Source organism: Periophthalmus magnuspinnatus, chromosome 20, assembly GCF_009829125.3.
Source record: "Periophthalmus magnuspinnatus isolate fPerMag1 chromosome 20, fPerMag1.2.pri, whole genome shotgun sequence".
NCBI lineage: Eukaryota > Metazoa > Chordata > Actinopteri > Gobiiformes > Gobiidae > Periophthalmus > Periophthalmus magnuspinnatus.
Genome location: NC_047145.1, coordinates 12,490,335 through 12,515,587, shown reverse-complemented (window position 1 = coordinate 12,515,587; position 25,253 = coordinate 12,490,335). Strand labels below are relative to the sequence as shown.

Here is a 25,253-nt window from a genome sequence, read left to right as displayed (position 1 = left end):
CAACTGTGGAGTAGGAAGAGGTGCTGGAGCTGCCATCATGGGAAGACAAAACATTTGTATAACTGCAAACTGTTTAAGTTTTTAAGACAGTAAAAATTTGTTATAGCACCTTTAAATAGTATGTTTATCTGAGTCATTATCCAGTATCTATGCGTACTGCTATTTTTAAGTTACAATATTCTATTCTAAAATCTCTGTACCCAAATGACACTGATTTCCATTCATCCCTTTCACACAATACTAAATCCCAGAGCGCTTTGTTTTGATTCACAGATGAGTGTTTCAGCGGCCGGTGAACCCAGGTTTCTAATCAGAGAATTAGCAAAGGAGGCCCCTGCCAAAAGCAACAGTGTAATCCATCTGACTATGTCCACAGTGAGGCGCGGGCCCAGCTCAATATGTGTCAGTGTGTGTGAACGAGGGAGCCACCGCAGCAGACAAGGCAAATGTGAGCTGGCCATGATGGGAAATCAAAGCTCTTTACAGAAGAGAGGGATGACTATATTTCTACAGTCTGAAGAAAGAAATACACTCATCTGAAATAAAGTAGGAGTCTCACAGTTAGTGTTGTCACGGTACTAAAATTTCACGATTAGACTTGATACTCAATACTGATTCAGATACCACAATGATAATAAAAAAACACACTTTATTTAGACAATAGAATGTCATTTTCAGTACATTTTCTATACGTTGGCCATTATGAATTAAATCTTTGTTGCTGCTTTATTAAGGCATGTTGTAGTTATTATAAAGTGGTACCAAAAATGGAAATAGGTCAGATATGTAAGTGAAATTTCAATATAAAGGCAAGCTGCTTCAGAAAGGATTAAATGTCAGAAGCACTTCAGTCAGTACCTAACAGTTTGAAGAAGGCTCAATTGAAAACTTACAATGTCAATAGTGTTGGAAAACGGGGTCATCTGGGGGATTCTTCTCATTGTGTGACCAAACATTCACATTTTTGTGCTTGGCTAGAAGACCTTTCTGATGTAACCAGCCAGAAACCGAGATTGGAGAGGGCAGTATGGGTGACACAACAGCACCATCAACCTGAATAAAGTGTGATTCAATTACTCTTCGTACCATGTTGGGAAAAATCTCAACTAAGGCTGTTCGATTAGGGAAAAAATAATAAAAAAAATAAAGAAAATGTAAAAGTTATTTAAATCATTAATCATAAATTGAATAACTGTGGCTAGAATAAATGACATGAAATTGGGTGACGTATCACACAGACTGTTGTAAATAGGCCTGTCACGATAACACATTTTGAAGTTGCAATATTTTGCTGAAGTAAATATATATGGTAAACAAGAATATTGAAACTAAGGTAATTTTCACACATGTTATTGCGCTTTGTGGAGCGACTCCAGTGCGCACTAGATTTAGTTATGTTTACATTACTTTTGGGTCGGCCTTGTTCACATACACCACCATCATTCACTCAAAACACACACCATGAGCTACATAAGAGTCCATCAGCTGATCGCCACACTTATTTTTAGGACAGACAGAGGCAGGAGGAGACTGTCGCTGTTAGTAAGCTCATCCACATTGCCTCGTTACAAACGTGTTAAGCAGAAATTCATACAAATATGATCTGATTCCAATTCCAAGCACTTTTACTGTCACAGGAGCCTGCGTAGGTCTGACCGAGGTTGGCCATGTTCACACCGCACTCGCCCCACCTGGGAGTGCGAGTGGAGTCGCTCCGAGACCTCCTGTTTCAAACACTCTCAGACCGGCTGTTTACTGTGGTCCAGAATGCAACTGTTGGTTCACACGGGCCCGAGTGCACCACTCTCAGAGTGAATGCTCTTTTACGTCACCTTAACTTGTGGCATTGTAAAAACGACCTAATTTATGCCACTGACACAATAACCCAAGAGCAGATTTAAACCACAAAAATGATTCTAAATCTATAATATTGTAAAGATTCATGAGCTGCAATAAATAAACAGCGGAATCAAGGCAAGGCAAGGCAAGTTTATTTGTATAGCACAATTCGTACACAAGGTAATTCAAAGTGCTTTACAGAATAAGAAAGACATTAAAATCACACAAATCAAAACATAAATAATCATAATGAAGAGACAAATACAAAACCAATGTGTCACTATAGCATGAATACACAATTTTGACTGGTGTATGTTTAACAAAATCATTGTTTGTGAAGCAACAGACTGAAACAGCACTTTTTTTTTTATTATACAGCATGGGTTTAAGTTATGGAACACTTTGCAAGTATTTTTTTTGCCCATCTATGTTCACTAAAGAACATTCAAGGTCTTCTTATTGTTATTCCGTTCTACTCTGAAAGTGTCCTTATCCTACAGAGTGTTTGTGTGCAGTCCGGGGTCAGGCCAACTGTGAAGTGAACATCCTCGCGGTGCAGTCTCTCTGTGCGTGATTAATGAGCATGAAGACGAACACCACAGTGCATCCCAATCGTGCGCAAGGACAAGAAGACACGTTCAGCAACCAAGACAACAATACACAAAACTGCCAATCTTCGCTAGCTCTGTCTACTATAGTGATGGGTGATCGGTAATGTCAGAGAGTTCATCAAATATTGGTATTGGTCTGATATTGAAATTTAGTCGATTTATCACTCCCGATATTTTCCTGTGTGATCACGTGCCATCCCAGTTTGTTTCAGATTTGTTGTTTTTAACAGACTCATGTAATCAGATAAATACAAAATTTTATTTGTGAACATTACCATAACTTAACATAAATTTGAGGTCCTTGCTATGGTTAAAATACATAGACAGGTTTTATTTATGAATTAGTATTTTTTCATTCACATTATGACCTGGTTTGGTGGGAAAGTACATGTGGTTAATACATATCATAGTTTTACATCAGCTTAGAGGCAGTAGTAGTAGATCTTTTTTTTTTTTTTCAGTGACGTGTGAAACGAAAGAGCTCATTTGTCATCTATCTTCTACAAATAAAACAGAATTTCTCTGACCTCAGATTAACAGCGTTTAGTGCTTCAGTCATTGATTCCACAGAAATCCGCGATGTTTTTCAGACATCTGTAATATTTTTTTTTTTCACTTTTTTGCAATATGGATGGACCATGCCTGTCCCTGATTAGCTGACCATAGACTGTACATAGATGGATATAGCTAACTTGCTAGCCGCCACCGCATCCCAACTAGGAAGTGATCATGGACGCGCTTCTGGCTTCATCGACTCTGGCTCCAATTCACTTTACATTAGAAAATTGTCACCCCTCTCTCTGTAATTTCTGCAGTGAGCCTCATCATTTTGGTCTTAAAATGTTCGTATTAACCTGCTCTACATTGTGTTAGTAAACCAAGATAGGAACATAAATAAGAGACCCCTATAACGTCTAGCCTCAATGTGCTTCATTTGATTGGAGCTGAACGTTATGGGTGACATTACACTCACTTAGTCCACTTCTGTATACAGTCTATGGACCAGACTCACATCTTCGTAAAGTATTGAAGAAGTGTGTGTGTGCAACTTCATTAACATTATAGATACTCGGTAACAGTTATGGAATTAAATCTAGGTGTGTCATATCTGCAGCTTGTGTCCAACCAGGAAGCAAAATGATAGACTTCACCAAAATGTGAAAACTAGGATAGATTTGTAGTAAAAATCTTCAATACAATGATGTTATCTATGCTTCTGTGAGGTAATCAGACCCATCATTACTTTCTACTTCTCATTTCAGATTGGGCCCTGCTTTGCGCCACACACACGTATGCAGGGACATGAAAGGCAGCACCAAGGAGGTCTTTTGGGGCTAACTTTGGCACAGAACAGTCCTCTGGATCAAGAAGAGTTGGCCCTAATGCAATACCCCCCGAGGAAGGCTACCGTTCGCGATGCCAAATCTGCCTCTCAAAATAAAGTTAGCGAGCCGTGCCGTTATTGTCGACACAGTTGCAATTATCTATGCTAATTTGTCCATCCAAGTCAGTGGAGGAGTGCTAATGGTGAATGATGGAAAAAATTACAGCACGCAGACAGAGGAGAAGACACATTCAGATTGGTTTGGACAGACATTAAAGGGAAAATGCGTTCTTGGAAGCTCCCGTGGTAAGCCGGTAATATTCAGAGTGGTTAAGTAACAGCGTGGATTTCTGTAGAAGTTTGATCAATGGAAAAAATGTTTGTATTTCTCTGTATGTATTAAAAACTATATTTAAAATTTCATGGAATATAAAAGGGTCCAGAATTGGGTAACACTTTATAATAACTACTTACAGCCTTAGCAAGAATGAAAAAAGATAACAAAACATAGCAAAATGTTTAATAAGAGTGATTCAGGCTTAGTAACTACTTAATTAAGGGGTTAATGTCAGGAGGCTGTCATTGTGTCCTTGGGCAAGACACTTAACCCACCTCACCCCCAGTGTCTGCGTACACTAGTGTGTGAATGTGTGTGTGAATGGGTGAGTGGTTTCTGGATGTAAAGAGCTTTGAGTGTCTTGAAGGTGGAAAAATGCCATCTCAAAACGTGACCATTTATCATTTGTTCCTTATGAATTAAAAGCTCTGTACCTGACGTAAAAGGTCTTAAAACTCACCATGATGAGTTTATATGAGCGTTCCACATCTTTCAGAGGCCAGAGATGAGGTATGCCAACTACAACTACCATGCTAACAGTGCACTTCCTGATTTTCGGACAATAAAACGCTTTATAATTAGATGCAGATTGTTCACAGCTGACTTATTTTGACCTCAGGAGCTTCTTATACAATATATGTACTGGGAAAAGACAAATTTTGCCCAGATAATGGAAAAAATGGGCACAGGGTCTTTAGGTCTTTTTAAAGCTAAGTAAGATGTTAGCCTTAATAGCCTCATTTAAGCTAAAACGTTAAGCTTACATGGCAGTTAATTCAGTAAGTAACTTTATAATGACTATATTCTTGACAATCAGGTGTATCGTGTGGATTCACAAATAACAAAATAATAATAATAATAATAATAATTGACCAATTGTCATGCTACTTTTCAATATTGATCTATATGTATCCTTTTTTCCTTTTGTCTGTGCCCTATATACCTGGAAGTACTCATCAAAGGCAATCTACAAGCGTCCGATGCAGCAACAACTGTGTATTTCCTTTGAAAACCAAAAATCAATGAAAAACTTGCAGAGACAAGGACACAATACCTCCTCTGTCAAACTGCTATTGTAAAGGACCTACGCAGTTTTATTTTGACACTTGGTAAGATTGATTGCTCTAGGCTCTCTTGGTGGTTGGCACTTTTCCCTCATGGCTAAAAAGTTCTGATTTGTGTTTCCAGAATGTGCAGTGTATAACTATGAGAGGTTTGAATGCTCCCTCTGGGTCTGGTAGGTTTCCTCTGGGTGCTTCAATTTCTTCTGTCAATCAATATGGTCAGTCCTTCTGCTGGTACTCCTAACTAGGAACCCGTAGCTCAAGATCCCTCGCCAATGACCGCCTCCACGACTTTGATGGCGCGAATCATAATGCAGTAAATATTTAGCATAGTTTTACACCAGTTAAATTTGCGGTTTGTGGTTTGTGGGGGAAAAAAAATAATAAAATTGCTGGAAGTAGCGGTGAGTTGTTGGTGAGAGTTTGTCCACTGATCAAAAGGTTGTCGGTTTGAATCCTGCTCTCAACATAAACATAACTGGTTGAATGTTCAGATCCATTTATCATAAGTTTTGGCCTGTGTTAACATTATGGATTATGGATTATTACTGCTAAATGTGCTGCCCGCACCCATTCAGAAAGTAAAATGATAAAATAAAAAATCAAACAAAAAAAAATCTACAAAAATCGAATCTTAAAAAATATATATATCTTAAATAAATTGAAACCTGCTCTCATTTGGAAGACCCACTACATTTCATTCATAAACCATAAGTTTTTCTAGTCACACGTTTATCATTGTACAAAACATTTAAAAAGCTTAGCCACTAAATCCAAACAGAATTTTCCCCAGTACTTAGATATTCAACGTCTTACATTTCCTGTCTATCCACGTCCCCACTCTTCCTGGTATAGTTCACTTTGGCCTACACAGTGCTGCTTGCTATGCCTCATGTTTGGCCCAAAATGACGATTGATTACAGTGCCAGTGCCTTCGTAATCCGCTTACCATGGATTTTGCATCTAAATCACTGTATTATTTATGTGGCCAACTCGCGCCCGTGCCATTTGGAGGCAGCGTGATTGGTGATCCATCACACATTATCCTCCAGTGTGGTCATTAATATTGTAATGGGACGGACTTTCAGGTGGATGCGGAGTTCGGGGCGGGGGGGGGGGGGGGGGGGGGGGGGGGGGGTCTTATAGCGGCTGTAACTGACTTTTGTAGTTGAGCGAAATTTGTTGATATTGATATTGTAGAAGCGACTCCGAAGGTAGAAATGAGATTGCGTTCCACTGTGTGCTTGTGTAACATCTGCATCTAATTATATAGCCTTTAATTCTCCGGGAATCAGGTGGTGCGCTGTTAGCATGGTAGTTGTTAGTCTGGTATGGCCCTAGTAATGTACATATGATTTTCAAAGGTAATGCAAGTAGGGAAACTCTATCTCTTCATTCATCGTTTTTTACCTTAGACTGTATAAAGAAGTGGATATGTTTATTTAATATTGATATTTTCTTCGGTCATTACATTCAAAAACATTCAAACATTGTTCAACTTGTATAAGGTTGCACATAACATTTCTATCATGATCGAAAGGGTTTAGGCCAGGCATGTCCAAACTGTGGCCCGGGGACCACATGCGGATCTCAGACCAATTTTTCTTGGTCCTCAAGCTTCCAGGTGAATTGGCTCATATTACCTTAAACAGTACTTTTTACTCTGTATTTCTGAAAATCTACTTTAACAAGCCCATATCAAGTATTTAATGTGTCCCACTGAGGTTGTGAGTATGAATAAAGGTCTAGTGGTTCAGTTTAACTTATAATAATAACGCAGATTTGAAGTATTCACTGTATTGGTGACCAGTCTATGGCCCTCAATTGACCCTCAACTTTGTCTGTGTTTTTTATTTGTGGCCGTTAATGAGAAAAGTTTTGACACCGCTGGTTTAGGCTGAAGTAAAATGTCTTTTTAATGCCTCACCCTATTTAATAATAATGCACAAGAATTCCAATAAAAGCAGCATCAATTCTACAAAATATGATGCAACATATATACAAAAGAAAAACTACAAACCACAGAAGTTCACATGAATCATTCCTGAGTCTGGTCATTTTCAAAAAGTAATGTTTTATACCTCTTTTTAAATGCTTTATTGAGCTTTTTAATTTATCATCAAGGTTGTTCCATGCACTAAATCCTCCAACAGAAATACAATGATGTTTTTTACTGGTCCTAGTCTTACTTTTTTTGAATATACCTGTTCTTCTAAGATGATACTGATTCTCTCGCTGTTTGAATAACATCTGTAAACAAGGGGGCGGGGCTTATGATTATATGCCTTTTATGGACACAATAGCGAAATTAAAAAAACAGGATCATGTATTTTAAGACCAAAAAAAGTCTGACAGCAGCGTTTACAGAGAAAGGGAGTTTAATTTAATTTATAAATGATTGTAAGCTTTAGTTAAGAATTAGTTTAATAATTCTTTTTTAGTTTTAGTCTAGTTTTACATCTCAGTCACGACTTTTTATTATGGACCATTCTTGGACAAATGAGGGTTTACACCACCTCATTATTAAATATCATAGTTATACATATGATAAATCCAAAATATAACATCATTGCACACAAATTTATCTTGAAAAATGGAAGATTCCACTGAGTTTAATTCGCGCAAGAGCCAGTGCTTTTCGGCGGTATCAAGCTCTGGATACAAAGCAGCTAAAGAATGGGCGATGTAATTATCCCACTAAATTTGCTCTGGCTAATGAACCGATGCTAGTAAACCCCCAATCCTTTAGATGGGTTGAATATCCTTGGATTATGAACTTGGCTGCTCCAGACAGAATGGAGAATCTAGCTAGGTCTCGTGAGATGTTGTTAGCTTGGCCTGGCTGCCCCCGTATGATAGATAGCAGCCTGGACTTTTTGCCTCTTTTAAAAAATATGAGATGTTGTTTTCATTGTCTTTTTCCATCAGAGCTTCAATCACCTCCCGCCAATCACACATGCACAGCCCCGAGCGACCCAAGCTATCAGTGTCACGTCAGGACACACTTGAACCTCCACTTCAGAGAAATAAGAAAAAGAAACATTTATTTTTTCCCCACATAAAGTGCCTCAAAACAATGGGGGTGCAAACCAGCTTCTAGACAAGTACTAGGAAGATTTTATATACCCCAAAACAAAATGGTTCTTTGCTATTATGCAGAAACATGTCAGACATTTTTAATTGGTGCTGGGAATCTCAGTGTCCCTCATAATTCGATAATAACAGAGTTTTGCGATATATGCGATAATCAATACATATTTTACATGATGGTAAATGGTCATAATTTTATATAGTGCTTTTCCACCTTCAAGGCACTGAAAGTAATTAAAGGAACCACTCACCCATTCACACACACACACACACACACACACACACACACACACACACACACACACACACCAGAGTACGCAGACACTGGGGTGAGGCGGATTAAGTGTCTTGCCCAAGGACACAACAACAGCATTCATTTATGGGAGCTGGAATCGTACCGCCAACCTGTGGGTCAGTGGATCTGACCGCTCAACCAATGATGTTTATGTCGAGAGTGGGATTCGAACCGCCAACCTTTGGATCAGTGGACAAACACTATCAACTGAGCTACTGTCGCCAGATATTCTGTGATTGTGTAAAATATACAAAAAAATGCACATAGCAATACAGCTGCCTACAATATTGATACTGTATGACCACATTTAGTATCACGATATATCGATATTTTAGCAAACCTCTACTTTTAATGTTTTATCCAGCCTATATTAAAACCACAGTATGCAACATTTTGGACAACAGTAGACTAAAATAAAAGCCAGTTGAGCTTTTTTTGAGCTGCAAAAACAGAAAAACATGTCTTTACTGTGAGTGGGCTTCCATCTCCACAAACCTGACTCATATTTGGCCTGTTTGGTTTCCATGGAAAAGTCGTTGGAAATGGAAAATGTTTGGATAAAATGCCCCTCGATATGGCATAAAACTCATTTATTCCATGTGGAATGTTCCAAAGTATGGTTTTAACTTTATTTATTCTATTTCCATGGAATAATGCAGGTGACGTGCCATCTCCAGAACGTTGCATAGTCTGCCTTTAACAAACAATGAAATTAATAAAACAAAAATTAAACACAATTAAACTGTCAGCAGGATTCTGATATTAGTGAAGATATCATAAATGAAGTAATACAATGTTTTGATGTTTTGATGTTTTCACATGCACACAGATTGGAGATTGCTCATCACAAACACAGAGCAGACAGGGTTTGGTTTAGCCTTCCTCTGTGGTTCCCCTCCACTGACCCCTGTGTTGTAGCAGCTTGTACTTGTACACTGATAAGATGTTATTTTCATTGTCTTTTTTATGCAGACTTCAATCACCTGCTGCCAATCACACAAGAGCTACCCAGAGGCGCGGAGCTATCAGTGTCACGTCAGGACACATTTGAGCCCAACTCTTCAGGAAAATGAGAAAAACAAACATTTGTCTTTGGGGCTTAAACGAGAGGCGTGATGTGCAAAAACATTAAGCCGAAAGATAACCTTGAATGACAGGGGACTATAGGGCCCAACTCATGCACTGGTTGGCCCATATATTCTCTATAGTCACGATGATATAGTCACAGTGTAGATTTCACAAAGCTTGAAATCTACACTGTTCAAGTCAAATCAAGCCAAATTTATTAATAAAGCACATTTAAAACAACCACAGCTGCTCAAAGTGCTGTACAAAGGTTATATAAAGTGCAATCTAATAAAACAAAACATGCAAATACACGATAAAACAAAACAATACATGAGTACTGCTCAGCTTGTGTTAAAAACTAGTGAAAACAAATGAGGTTTCAACAAAGATTTAAAAATATTTAGAGATTGGGCTGTTCTAATACACAGAGGAAGACTGTTCCAGAGTCTGGGACCAGCTACAGCAAAAGCCCAGTCCCCTGTAGTTTTTAAGTGGGACCTTGGAACATCTAAAATCATCAGGTCTGCTGATCTCAAAGTTCTATTGGGAACATGGACAGAAAGAAGCTCAGAGAGACAGAGGCCAACCCATGGAGACATTTAAAAAACATCATCAGAATTCATTGTTTCATTTCATGAGTGCAGTCACATGATTATGTAATAAATTTTATTTTACAAACACATGCTGCTTATTTACAGTTTAGGTGATACAGTATATGTAACACAGATACAAAAGACAAGTCTGCACACACTATTCAACGTTATAATATGCAGTGCACAAACAAACATACATGGAGACGTAGTACAGATTTACATGAGGACATGGGGACACAGGACAATAGGGGCGTGGGGGAAAGTTTAGAAACTATGGCAGATAGAGAGTATTAGGGGAAGGGAGGAGAAAAAAAGAATAAATAAATAATCAAAACAAGTAACAAAGTTAAGTGATTAAATAAATACATAAGTATATGAAAGTGAAAGCAAAGAAAGGGGAACGAGAATGGAAAAGTAAAATATTAATATTATTGTGCACACAACAACAACAACAACAACAACAACAACAATAATAATACATTTTATTTGTATTGCACTTTACATTTCAGAGAAATCTCAAAGTGCTATAGACACAGAAGAAACATGATTATTTAAAGCTGCAAAATGTAACTTTTTATTCAAATACAGGTGTAAGCAAAGCTCATCTCATCTCAGACCTGACCAGCAACTTGGCCCTATCATCTGATTGTCTTTACAGAGATAGATAGCACAGACAAAGCAATAATGTGTCCATGGAGACAAGCAGGTGTTGGACTATCCACCAGAAAAGTTTCACAGTGCACCTTTAAGACTGCCTTATCACAGTAGTTATTAATTGTACTAGTCAGTGACGTCAACGGCTACATGTGCTCTGTTTTTGAGATATCTCAGATAACATGTTTAATATTTGTGTAAACTCTTTAAAGAAGTCATATTGTGCTTGAGCCTGTTTTATAATTATAATCTATGACATCCACGGATCATTATGTTATAATTTCAACATTTTAATGACGTTAGAAATCTGCGGTGACCAATGGGAGCAGACGTTGGCATAAACATCATCACAACAAAGAGCCGTGAAGCAGTCGGCTCCTCTGATGGATAATGCACATCACACTGGCAAGTAGCAGATTTTTTTAATTTGTACCAAAATGACTATGTGATGCTGCCGAATCCAATTAAGAAAATAAAACTGGAGGACGAAGTAAGTACAAAGCAGTGGGCATATGCTGGTGGCGGTGAAAAAGGGGGTTGATCAGGAATACGACGTCTTCAACATAAGGGATTACAGACTGCTCAAACATGCACAAACTATGCCAAATGCAACTATGAGAGGGTAAATGTGAAGGGGAAAAACTATCACATGGTTTAAAGCTCTGAAAAGTCGATTTTGCTTTAAAAAAAAAAAAAAAAAAACATTGAAAATGGCCTTTAAGGATAATTATTATCAGCCTTTAAATATGTTTTTGAGGAGGAAAGCTCAATTTTGCATAAACCTTTAAACATTATAATAAATGCACTGTGACCAAGAACCTACCCCAACCCAAGATCTGACAAAATCCTGGTGCTGCAACATGGTAACAATATAAATGACACAATTCAGCACCACATGTCCTGAGTGGGACCAGTATGTCGTAATGGTCTTGGGCGCTATTATCTTTCAGGGCTGCTTTTACCCTGCGGACCCTTGCTGACCCTGCACATCTCCGGCAGCAGGCTCCTAGTCATTCCCAAAGTCAGGACACACACTCACAGAACAGACTCAAGACCCACCTTTTTATCTTAGCTAAACAGTACGGATTTTATGGATTGCTTATGTTTAACTTGGTTTACTTTATTCTTTTTCCACTTTGAAAACTCAACTCCATAGGCGGTCCACTCTACACAAAACATTTGGCACATATGTTATTTCACACTACCACCATCAATCTCCATTTGAACTTGCATTCCCAACCAACTATTTAAGATTCATGTTGCTCCGCGGATGCTAGGAGGGCTTAGGGCCAGACATCTGTTCCTCTTTGACTCTGTGGCAGCCCTGCGCAACTGAGTCCGGTGACGATGGTTGCTGTAGAGATAAAGCACGGGGATCTCGGAGGGGGCAGAGGATGTTAGCAGGATTCATGGATGCCACCAATCATCATGTCAATGTCAGATGGGATTCCCGCAGTCGGCTTTTAGCCAAAGGAAACGGAACAACATGAAGTAGACAGAGAGATGTTTGCTACAAAAACATTGTGCTGACCTGAGAGCTGTTCTTGGTTTAGAGCTATGGCAGTGTGCATATACAGCCAGACAGAAAATGTGTTGTTCAGAATGATATATCTCTCAATTTTTTTATACTAAGTGACATCAGTCTGGTCAACGTGGCCTCCATTGCGCCCACAGCCAGGCTCAAGCAAGGCTGTCCAATCAGATGTGCTTATTTCAGTGACGTGTGTGAAGCAAAGGAGCTCATTGGCTCAATAATAATAATAATAATAATAATAATAATAATAATAAAAATAATAATAAAAATAATAATAAAAATAATAATAACAATAATAATAATAATAATAATAATAATAATAATAATAATAATAATAATAATAATAATAATAATAATAATAATAATTATTATTATTATTATTATTATTATTATTATTATTATTATTATTATATTTTTTATGGTACATGTTTTGCATATTTTGTTCAGCCTAGCTCAGTCAACAAACCCCAAATTAGACCAAGCGAAACAATTCTTGCATATAAAAAATATGCAAGGTGGATGAAAATTCTTGCTCATGGACACAATGGTAGTATGTACTATCCTGAGCTGGGATCTAACTGGCAACCATTGTGTTTGTGTGCAAATACTTTACCCCTGAGAGACTATTTCTCCTATGAGCAAAACAGTACATAATAATCTCCCAAACAGCAGCACAGAATTAAAGAACTATGGGTAAAACAAGGGACGTAAGTGCATGAAATCTCATAAAACTGTATAGATTTGAATGAATCTTTTGGCATTAGGTCTGTTACTATATAAAAGACAGTGAAGTTGAATTGAACTTTTGAAATATGGAGGAGCTGTTCATGCTGAAATAGGCAAAATGTATTCAAAATTCAAATATACTTTACACAAAAGTTTGTATTTAGATGCAATCAGCTAATTGCACTTGAGTAACACATTTAGCAGATGGCACGTGAATGCATAATAAAACTGTATAACTTATTACCACAGTATTTAACAAGAACAATGAAATATGAAGAGTCTCATTTTTCTTCATCCTAAAGCTTTCTACAAAAATGAAACCAATTAAAACAGCCCCAGATAATTGGAGAACTAATCAGTATTCATAAGTTAATATCAGCTCCACTAGTTCAAGCAGCAAAGTTGCAGTATGATTTTTTTATTTTATTTTTTTTTTACATTTCTTAGGGGGAAAGTGATACAATTCATTATGATTTGAATCAATTTTTTTTTTTTTTTTTTTTTTACTGATATAGCTACTCCATGAGCTAGTTCCATTTTAATTATATGTTTTAAAGCCTAGACTAGCTGAAAATGTAAAAGAAAAAAAAACATTATCCCATCTTAATACAGTTAAAGGAAATGTATGTAAGATTTAGATTTAAAATTTCATAAACTGTCTCCCCAAATATGATCTAAACATATTCAAATATAATATAGCTTTTACTGATAACAATTCTAATGCTGATTTATTCTTAGTTACAAAAAACAATACACATGTTGGCTATAGTGTTATAATTTGGTGTTTTGGTTTTTCAGGATTATTTATCCAATCAGAAAGCAGAATGAGCCTCACATGAGTCTTTCATTTGGGTTTCCAGTTCTGATACAGAAATCCAGTTGTTTAAGCCTAAACGGCCTCTCTCTGATCTAAATCCTCACTACCTAAACCCGAGAACCTGCATTCATCAGTGCTAGTGCAGCCTCTGAAACTCAGCGAGTGAATTCTGGAGGTTCTGATCTTTCACATGAGCCATGGTCTGTCCATGTTCTGACAATAAAAAAAAACTGTAATCCAGGTTCCACTAGGGTTGTAGTACCTTTTTAAAGCTGTAATGGCACAGCTACATACAATTCCTTTACAGCTGCATACAGTTTAGTTCATTTTTCTCAACTTTTTAGTCAGTTGACATAAATATTTTAACATACAGGCCAACAAATATGATGCTAAAACTGCTATAAAAAACTTTCTTTTGAATTTCACAAAACCAAATGATTGAAAAACTTAAATTGAAAAAAAAAAAACAAAAAAAAAACACTTTCCAACTGCCACTATTTAACATCCTGTTTAGTACTACACCCATCCTCACCATTCACACCCTCAAATTTGCTCCGGCTCATCTGTATTCTCCAGTGGATCGGTGAAAGGCGTAAACATCTGTGCCCATTCTCCCCTACCCTTTGCGTGGTTTACACTTGTAACTTCAGAACGCCGCTTCCACCGTTCCAAGGAGCTCTTTGGTGTGGGGTGATTGCGATCGTAACATTTTTCTATTGAATTGCCTGAGAAAAGGTGCAGACAGCTGTGTCATTACAAGCTTTCTGCATGCAGCGTTTGAGCCAGTACACTAACGCGCGCTGACAGATTCATCTAAGGAAGAAGAAACACGTGAACAACTTTGAACTTTCAATCGCAGGGAAATGCAAAGATGTTTGTGAGAGCTGAAAGATATATATATATATATATATTTTCATTGCAAATGTATTAGTATATGTGTTATGTTTTGTCGTGCTTTCTACCTACTAAATAATAAGCAGATATGAACAGTGTAAGATTCATAACAATTAAAAACATTTTGTTTCAGGTGCAAGTGTGAGTATAAATGTTTGTCACCAGATTTTTACATTGCATTTGCTGGCATTAAAGTGTCCAATTTTGTACGTCCCTGAAATATATTAAATTTTTGTGAAGCAAAACAGCCAAAAGCCCTTTTTCCCACATTAGTTCTGCTGCAGCAAGTCCTTAGACTTATACAATCATGTGATCATGTATTAAATGTTCTCGTGTCAATGTTCAACAAGCAAGTGAGATATTCATGCAGTCTATGCAGTAGTCCCTTATAAATACATTTTATACGGCCTTCTGAAAGATAGTGATGACCAACCTACTTTTCATAAATTGTACAGTGTATGTAGATTTTCTCTTCATAATCTAGAATATGGGCCACATCAGCAAAATGGTTGCCTGAAAGGGCCAGATGTAAATGTAATGTAACTTTTTTTAACTTGTTAATTAACTGTTTCTGTATTTATTACTTATTCAAGATACAAATATTGCATGTGCGTTTCCATAGATGTAAAAATATGGCTGTATAACTGTGTATCTCCTGACAAACTGACATTTTAAGAGAGTCATACCTTTTAATTTACCTTGTCGTGGGCCGCATAAAATGACGTGGCGGATCAGGTTTGACCCACGGGCCTTGAGTTTGACACATGTGATCTAGAAAGAAAAGGTAGCTTGAACAATTTCACTTATGTAATTTAATGGAAAAGAAGATTTGTTTCTGTCATAAAATAAAAATTGATTCTGAGCTATTACATAATTCTGAGATATGTTACAAATAACATAATATAACAAATAATTCAAGTTTCTAGCGTTGGCAAAAATAAAATCACACACAATTAACTAGCAACACAAATTTAGAAATGATTCTGCAAAATACTTCTGTACGTTTGAATGTCATAACCCCTGTATGTCCTATATGTATAAGTTCTGTTATGTTCAGTTCTGGTGCAGGATGTCTCCTCAGTCACGCTTCCTCCTGTCACAGAAGTATAATTTAAGGAGTGGATTTGCTGTTGCCATTGTCTGCACTGGGTCACTTGTTTTGTGCTGACTGCAGTACATGGGAGGCAGCTCCAGAGTGCAGCCTGTGGTGTGATGTGATTATCCCTCTGACCTCCTCCAGACCAGTGCACAGCAAATACAGAGAGACCAGCCTCCACAGCAGCACCGCACATATGGATTCTATATGTGCGGGAAGCAGAAAACAACTAGACTCAACATGTGGGCAAGAAAAATACTTTACTTCACCTTCTACTTAATCACATGGAAGTGTACAAGGTCTAGAAATTGTGTCTAACAATACTGATGTGTCAAAATATGCCAAATTTCAACTTGAATAAGACATTTGTCAAAAACATTTGTTAAAAAATAAGAAACATCAGGTCATATTTCAGCACTTAAGTTTTTGTTGGATACTTGAACCTTCCCTAAAACATCTATGTGCACATTTAAGCATATTTCTAATGGATTTGAAAATGTGATCTGATAATTGTTATTAGGAGAGTGAAAAAAACGCTGCTCCCAACAACCACATTATATTTTTTTGTCAAAACCGCCCACCCTTATGCTGCTATACATTAAAAAAAAAACTTTGCAGTGTTCCATTTTTTGTCCTAAGAACAAACGTCAAGGAAGTTTGGACCCGTTTGGAACCTGATGGTATAGATTTATATCAGCCAGTGCAGTTCACACTGATTTGGTGTCCTTGGGCAAGACACTTCACCTACCTCGCCTGAGTGCAGCAGTGACATGTGAGGGAGTCATTGTTTGGAGAAAAAGTTGGCACAGATTGGCTGCCAGTTTTTTAGTCAACCTCAACCAATTGAAGATAAAATCCTCAATTTTGTTACTTAAGTAAAAGTACAGATACAAAAACAAAAAGTTAGTAAAGTAAAAGTATTTCAGTAGCCGTTTAGAAATGTACTTAATGAGAAAAAGTAAAAGTATTTCACACAAGTGTTCAATGTAGTCATATTGATTTAAAATTGATACATATTTGCTCAACAACAATACAATTTCTTAACATTTCTTCTGAATTTTGTGCGTTTAAAGCTGAAACTTGAACTCGAAACCTTTAGTCAGGATGTTGCTACAAACATAGTCAAAATAACCTCTCAAATCATATGAAAAGTACTTTTTACATTTCAGCCATGTTAAAAATATAGTGGAGTAGAAAGTATACATGCCTGCTCTTAAATGTAGTGAAGTAAAAGTAAAAAGTACCTACAGTAAAATGTACAGATACTTAAAAATATCCTTAAGTAGAGCATTTTACTACTAAGTAATTTACTATGAATAATGCAAAGTAATGCAAATGTGCTGGTAAATAGAAATAGGTGAGTATATGTGTTTGTTTGAGTGTAGTTAGCGACTCCCTTCAGACAGATATAAGTCAAGTCAGTGTCCATCAGTAATCTGACCAGACCTGAAGAAGCGGCTTGGATAAGTATTTTATATTTTTATTTTACTATTAAACAATTATTATCTTCTCATACAGAAATGATGCCCCCCACAATGCTCGGGTAATGAAGCAATATTCACTTTGCTGTTGATGAAATTGAGGTGTAATCAGCTGGCAGGTAATAAGCTCTTAATGAAACATTTTTGAAGCTTAAGACGGACTCTCGCTGGAGGTCATTGCTCAACTCCCGATCATTACATGGATGATTCATTTCTTTGCCATGTTAATATAGAAATCATCAGCTCGGGCGGATGAGACCAAGGGTGTTCTTAATTGTCAATTAAGCCAGTGTCTGTGAGCCATACACCGCCGGCCCATATCTCTCTGATTGAGTGATAAGTATGGGGGAAGGCTGGCCTCGCTCAGAAGGTTACACCAAAAATTAACTCAAAGCTATGCATATACTTCCCATTATGCTTGCCTCCTCGACCAAAAACAAACAGAGAGATTCAAGTGATTGGGGAGGAAGCAGATGCTATTATTACTATTATTATTATTATTATTATGGGCATGCTAGGGCGCGCGGAGATGGTTTGGGTTTTGAATGGCTTTTAATAACGGATGTGTTTTTGGGTCTATTCGCTGATTACAACATCCATAACGGTAAATATCAAAAGTTCAAAGGCGGAGATGGTGATTTGGCAGTGGGAAACTCATAATACGCTTTCTTTATGGAGAGTTTAAATGGAATTAGAATGGAAAAGGTTGGCAGAAATTGCAGATAGTAGTAGTGCACTTTGGGTACAGGCCAATAGTTGCTGAAGTTGCTCAAGTTTTTGTGGAGTGGGTTCTGGGTTGTGTGGGATGGATTATCACGATGAATCAATACTGCAGTCCGCACCTCAAACACTTACAACCAGTTTTAAGTTTTAAAGCTGCACACTGGGGTGCATATAGTTAATAAAAGGCAATAAAAGTAAATCCTATTAGGGGACCATGTAATATTTCAGCCAAAAAGTAGCCAAAAGTAAAAGCATGTTGTTTTTACTTATTTTTTTACTTACTTATTTATTTATTACTTGTACTTTGGCTATGGTAATCCACAAAATAGCATAAAACGTATCTATTTCAATGGAGAATATTTCGAAGTATGGTTTTAACTTTCTATTTCAATGGAATCATGCGGGTGACGTGCCACCTCAGAAAGTTACATATAGAGATAGACCCATATGTTGGTTGGTCAATATATGTGGCTGATATTTTTAACTTATTATCATATCGGCTATCAGTCTTAAATCACCTGTACAGCCTGATATTTTGGTTGATTTTCTGCGTAGAATATACACACAAAGCTTTATACTAATATTTGAATACAAACAGACAACTGCACTGAATGTGACACACTGCTCTCTTGAAGGTTTGTGGTAAAAAGGGCTTCGGGGGAGTTTGTAGTAAAGTTAAATTACATAATTTGAGGAAAATATTCAATTTCAGCCTTATATATCAACTAAAAAATATCGGCAGAGATTATCGCTCATTGGTTGCTCTGTATTCTGAACAACTGTATCCATGAAAAAACACACATCAGCCAATCGCCATTACATACTGTGCCTTTAAATAGTTAAGATTTCTTCTTTCTGTAGTCACATGTCAACAGATTTTTTATTTTTAATGACAAAAAATAAAACAGATTGTATCTTTTTAGTATTGAAATGAATCAGTTTATTTCCACATAATGCAAACATTTTAATTATGCTGTAAAGTTTGAGTTGAATTATCTCTTCACATCTTTTTTTCACCAATAGATGGCGCTATTTAATTCATGACTGACATCATCCACAGCTGGAAGCAAAGTGAAGTTATCTGACATTTATCTGAGTATTATTGTTATCCACTAAAAATTTTAAATAATAATTCTAAACCCATCATTTTTTAAAAACCAACGAGTATGGAGTAAGAAACCACAGCTGAACCAACAACCCCCCCTCCAAGACACTGCCTCTACATCAATTAGGCACCACATTATTCTAATTCCATGCAAATCCTCCAATCTCCAGAGCTGTGCAAACACGTCCCAGTTTACCACATGGATGTTCTGTCAGAGTCCACACAGCCAGAGCAGAAAAAATACAAAATAGAACGAACTACTTATTATTTTTACCCGGTAACTCTTAACCATATCAAATGATTAATTAAGTTGAATAAGTGAATACAGCAAAGTGAATCTTCCTCCGTCACCAATGAGCCAACAGTGTGACACTTGGAAGAAGGAGTGTGACACAAGACAATGCTAATTCCATCGACTAAAATATTTTTGTCATCTTTTCTGTCAATGCCATATTACTAAATCTAGATAAAAAAATAAATAAATGAAGGAATACTAAAACTGATGAAAATTACAGGCACTTTTGTGGACTAGTACTGATATTTTAATAATAGTAAAATGACCACAATTGAATGAAAGGAACGAGTGGAAACAAGATTTTTTTATGTTTCAAATTTAAAGTTTTGATACTGTCACAATAAGATCAGTTTGATGTTTAGCTAACTATTAAGAGATTGTGTAAGCCGTTTAGAGATGCTACTTCTGTCAAGTGTATTTATCCAGTCACAGTTTTGTTCACTCACAACAACTCATGTAAACATCACACCCTTTAAAGCTGCAATACCCAACTTTTCTTTAAATTGGTACATTTAGTTGTTCCCCTCTTAAATTGTACTAAAAAAAAAGAAGAAGTTTTTATCAATTGTAAACTCCATAAGCAACACTATATGAACTTTTGAGATTAGAACTGATGAGGGATGAGATACTGGCAATAAAAATGTGAACTTTCAAAACCAACAGATGACAAAAAAGTTATCTCCCCAAGGCAATAAATCATTGCAATACAATACATTACATCAGTACATTAATCGAGATCAAATCAAAATTGTAGTCAGTTCCGGATGCCCCCTGGACTTCCCTGGGGGAGGTGTTCTGGGCATGTCCCACCAGAAGGAGGCCCCAAGGAAGAGCCAGGGCATGCTGAAGGGACTATGTCCCTCAGCTGGCCTGGGGGCGACTTTGGGTTCCACCGGAGGAGCTGGAGAATGAGGGAAGTCTGGGAGTCCCTGCTTAGACTGCTGCCCCCGCAACCCGGCCCCGGATAGGTGGAAGAAAATGGATGGATGGGTTCAAGAAAATCGTAATATAAATTTTTTTGCATATCACCCATGTCCACCTTCTTTGCTTTGCTGTCTGAGAAATCTGTTGTAAAACTGTGAACATGCTCAAAAGATTGATGCATGTATAGGCAATAAATACAATATTGACAGATGCAACAATAGTTTTTTGGGATGAGTATTGATCATGGGTATGTTTTCTTTGCACTAGCAGGAAAATTTTGGTTATTTTTTGTACAAACATGAGATTCGAGCTGTACACTTTTGAATTAAGAACTTCTACAACTCATTATAGATACAAACTAACTATGTAAGTGTTGCATTCTGTTATGTATTTATTGCAGTTCGTGCATTTTAACAATATTGCACATTAAGGATAGTTTTTTGTGAATAATTCTGCTTTATGGTTTGGCTTCAGTATTATCATTTATTGTCTTCACCATTTACCTCAGCAATATATCGGCCTTCAAAATATATTATTGTGACAGGTCTGTGCATGTCAATACCGGCAATGTGCAAGAGTTTGTGAAACCTGGGAACGAGTTAGATTGAAATACCCACTTCATTCTTTCACTGTTTGAACTTTTTGTGTAGAAAATTTGCCTGCTTGACATTCATAATACTGGTGGTTTTCAGATTCAAGGATGTGATGATGACGTACTCCCAGATGGGGGCAAGAGCCAGCTTTCCATGTTGATTGTATTGTACTTTCCCATGAAATATCCAAAAGTCTAATGAACAAATGTTGAATCTGATCATGTTTATTATAGGAGGTTGTAACACATTTCTATCCTCTGAGATCCATTGATCGACGTTAGCATTTCACAACTCACTTACAACCGAATACATTGCAACTAGGACAACAGAAACACAACATACTGACTTTCCAAATGCCCACAGTACAAAATGATTGAAATTGACCTTTTGATTCAAACATAGAAGGCGACGCACACTCGGCCTCTTGTTGGAGTTGAATGCTCAGTGGTAGCTTTGTTGTGTGGGCAACAAAAGCATTTTCCACCATGCATTTTAAACACACACACAAACGCACACACACTCTCTTGCTAACTGTGTTTTTTTAAATCACATCTTAGCTCTCAAACATTTGCCTCGCAGCAGTAAGCAAAACAAATATAAATGGTAAAATATCATGCATCTTGTATTCTAGAAAAGACAAAGCGCCCACACGTTCTGACGCTAACTGCTTGCACACAGTCAAGCTACACCCATTAACTGAAAAGGTCTTATGTGATGCTAAACTGACTTGAAAATATGGAAGATTTACCAATATTTAAATGTTGTCCACACAGAAATATGCCTGGACATGTGTTTTTCATTCACACATTGGAGTAAGTCTGCATGCTGAGGCGGAGTCCTTCTCAAAAGATGAATATATTACTCTATTATTCCTCCCAGCTTCTCCACAAAATATTTCTGGGTTTCAGCTTCTATTTCTAATCATTGAAGCTCTTAAAAGGTCTTCACTATGTATCATCCATCCATCCATGCATTTTCTTCCGCTTATCCGGAGCCGGGTCGCGGGGGCAGCAGTCTAAGCAGGGACTCCCAAACTTCCCTCACCCCAGTTCCCTCACTATGTATCATCTCTAATAAATCTGCTAATAAAACAACTTTGATGCTAGCGGCTAAGATGTCTGTGTAATCCCTCAGTCGTCCACGTATGATCCATAGAAATCTGACCAGAACTGAAGAAGCAGCTTTGATGAGCAGGGAAATGTCTTCATTCCTACAACTTTTTGTCCAGTTGACAGATTTATATTGTTCTTTTGCTAGCAGCTAAGGTAATGCACATGTTGTTGTCTCTGCATGAAAATGTGTCCCATCTTTTACTGTGACTGAGGCGACTTATCAGGACCAGTGGGCAAATACCTTCAGTGCACGGGAACAAACCTCCAGATTTTTGGTGAAACTCAAATATGCAAATTTAAATATATTTTCAATTACATTTTTCATTTAGGAATGCTATGTGAAATATATAAATGTATCCAGATTATATTTTTACATTATTTTCTTTCTACATAAAATGGTTTACCTGGGATCCAGAATACACACTTTTTCAATTCTTTACAAAGATGTGATTCTGGTCCACCTGTCAATGGGCGTGATTGACAAGTGGATTAGCGAATTATCGGCATGCATGGTCCAACCGTGTAAGTAAAAACTAATGAAAAATATATCACTAGGGACTGAAAAACAGAAGATATCTGAAGAATCAATGAGCCATGCACTAAACTCTGTTAATCTGAGGTGAAAGAAATTAGATTTTATTTGTAAGTCAAAGGAGACCAATGAGCTCCTTCATATCACATGTCATACTGAAACCCCCCCCCCCCCCAAAAAAAAAAAAAACAATCTGATTTGACCGGGCTTGAGACACAGCAGAGGATGTGGGGACCAGACTATCAGGTTGTATAAAAACTACATTCTGGATTTGCTGAGAAATAAAATAGTTGCATGGAAATAATTGCATAATATATTTAAATTAGATCAATTTATTTATTTTTTTTCTAGATGTAGATTGAGAATTACCCGATGATGCCGTAAACTACAATCCTCAGACAAAGGTGGAGCATGCAAACTGATGTGCTTATCCTCCTTTAAACAGCTTCAGACTATAACTGCAAGCAGAAGGCCTACAAACAATCGGCCTACAATGGCTTAAAATATTGCTTTTTGAATAACGTGATTAATAAATTAAATTCCCCATACATAAACATTCAGTCATAAAAGCTGAAATATGAATGCACAGGTGTCCAAAAGTATATTAAAAGTCCTGAATAAAACATTATATGGAGCTTTAACTTTTCCAACTTCTGACGTACTTTTGACAAGTTCCTCTCCGGTGGTGTAAGTAAAAATCATTCACTTGTAGCTTTCTTAGTTCTTCCAAAAGGGCCTCTCCGAACTAGCGTGACAACAAACCCAGACACTTAGGCGTTTGGGAGCCGAGGGACCATCTAAAAGTGTGTGAGTGGAGCACAAGAGACGCTCCGGGCGCTTCATGTTCCCAGGAGAGGACAACTATTCTACACAGTGACAGAGCTGTTAAGTAAGTCTGAGACACCTGGATAAAGTTTCATGAAGCGTGCTGTAAGTAAAAGAGCAAGCTCCACTCACTCAATAATGGAATGTGTAAGAACTATGAAGCTACCACTGCATTATGAATTTTAAACAACTTGAAATGGAGCTCGACAGTGACCCCCGGTTACGGAATAAATGTCCCAAAGCTGCACATTTTCCCAGAGACTTTCTGAAAAAGCCACACAATAATATTCAGTGATTTAAAGCTCGCTCGGGGCTAATTAGCTATGTGCTAACTCATGATGACAAGACCAGTTTTATGTCAAATTTGTTTTGGAAACGATATAAACCAAACAAAAAAAAAAAAAAAAAACACATTATGGATATTAGTTAGCACATAGCTGAATGCCTTTGAACTCTTAATATTTGATTTTTTTTTAAAGACTAAGGAAAAAATGAATGAAAGCTACGGACATTAAAGTTAGCTAGCTGCATAGTGAAGGAAATTTGAATACTGGACTGATCAGAAGAAGAGTAGTGAAGTGGAGTAGGATCAGAATAAGTCTGTTCATTATGTTTTCTCTTCTTGAATTCGTTACATAGTGGATCTTTTTTTTTTTTTCCATGAATTGCAAACCACAAAATACTCAAACATGCATGAACCACTTAAACTACAACTTGCAATGTAATAAGTACAACAAAATTACTTAGATCAGACGGTTTGTCCTGAGCCAAAGTAACCACCATATTTTGTAGGTAGGAGAAACAAGAATACCCAGACGTGTGCAGACAGAACATGCAAATTCCTGGCCAGGGATTGGTTCTAGGGCTGAAAGTTTTAACAATTAAGTCACCACGCCACCATCTATCCACTGAATCCTGTATCCAATCTTCAATCTTGAAAACATCATGCCAACAAACCAACAACGGCAACAGCAAGTATAGTAACTCTATATTTACATACTGTTAAAAATGCGCTATCATAAAAATGTTTAGCATAGTCTTACCAAGAGGTTGCCCGGCGATTATCCTTGCATTCTCGCCTGCCACTGCTGCTCTTGCGTTCCTCTCGTTCATGTACTGGACAAATGCGTAGCCCTTGTGCACGGAACAGCCCACGATCTTGCCGTACTTGGCGAAAATGACCTCGATGTCGCTCTTCTTGACGATGGCCGTGTTGAGGTTTCCGATGAAGACTCTAGAATTGAGGGAGCGCGGGTCATTCTTGTTGGTCACGTTGCTGGTTTGGGTTTTACCAGTCATCCTCCTCGGCTGGCCCTCCTGGGACACACACAGAGGGAGGGAGGGCGCGGTTTAGAAGAGAGCTCCAGCTAGTTCTGCGCTCCCTGGGGAAAACACAAGGTTAGTACTGGACACTAGTGACTATGCTTTCAATCCACTACCATCCACTACCAAGAGGTTTTTAATTAGTCATTGGGAATAACTAAGGTTAGGTTTAAATTGGGATTTCTTGCAGCTTACAACCTTGTCCAGATGACTACCTTTGAAACCTATGCTACCATGGACCACTTCCGGATGAATGAGGAATTAACATCTATACCAATACTACCCTTTACAGTAAAAACCTTTATTTGTCCATATAGTTGTATTTATTTGATGACATTTAAGGTTAAGGTACACTTTTTTACAGAAATGTCCTCTGCATTTGATCCATCCTCCATAAC

The 25,253-nt window shown here is 37.4% G+C and overlaps 1 protein-coding gene across 1 annotated transcript in view; it reads right to left on the bottom strand.

The window, feature by feature from the left end:
• LOC117388699 (RNA-binding Raly-like protein) overlaps window positions 1-24,831 on the bottom strand; it is a 101,971-nt gene extending 77,140 nt beyond the window's left edge. The window contains exon 1 of the mRNA XM_055230282.1: window positions 24,576-24,831. Coding sequence (XP_055086257.1) covers window positions 24,576-24,831 — 256 coding nt within the window. The remainder of the gene's footprint in view (window positions 1-24,575) is intronic.
• Window positions 24,832-25,253: the final 422 nt, after the last annotated feature.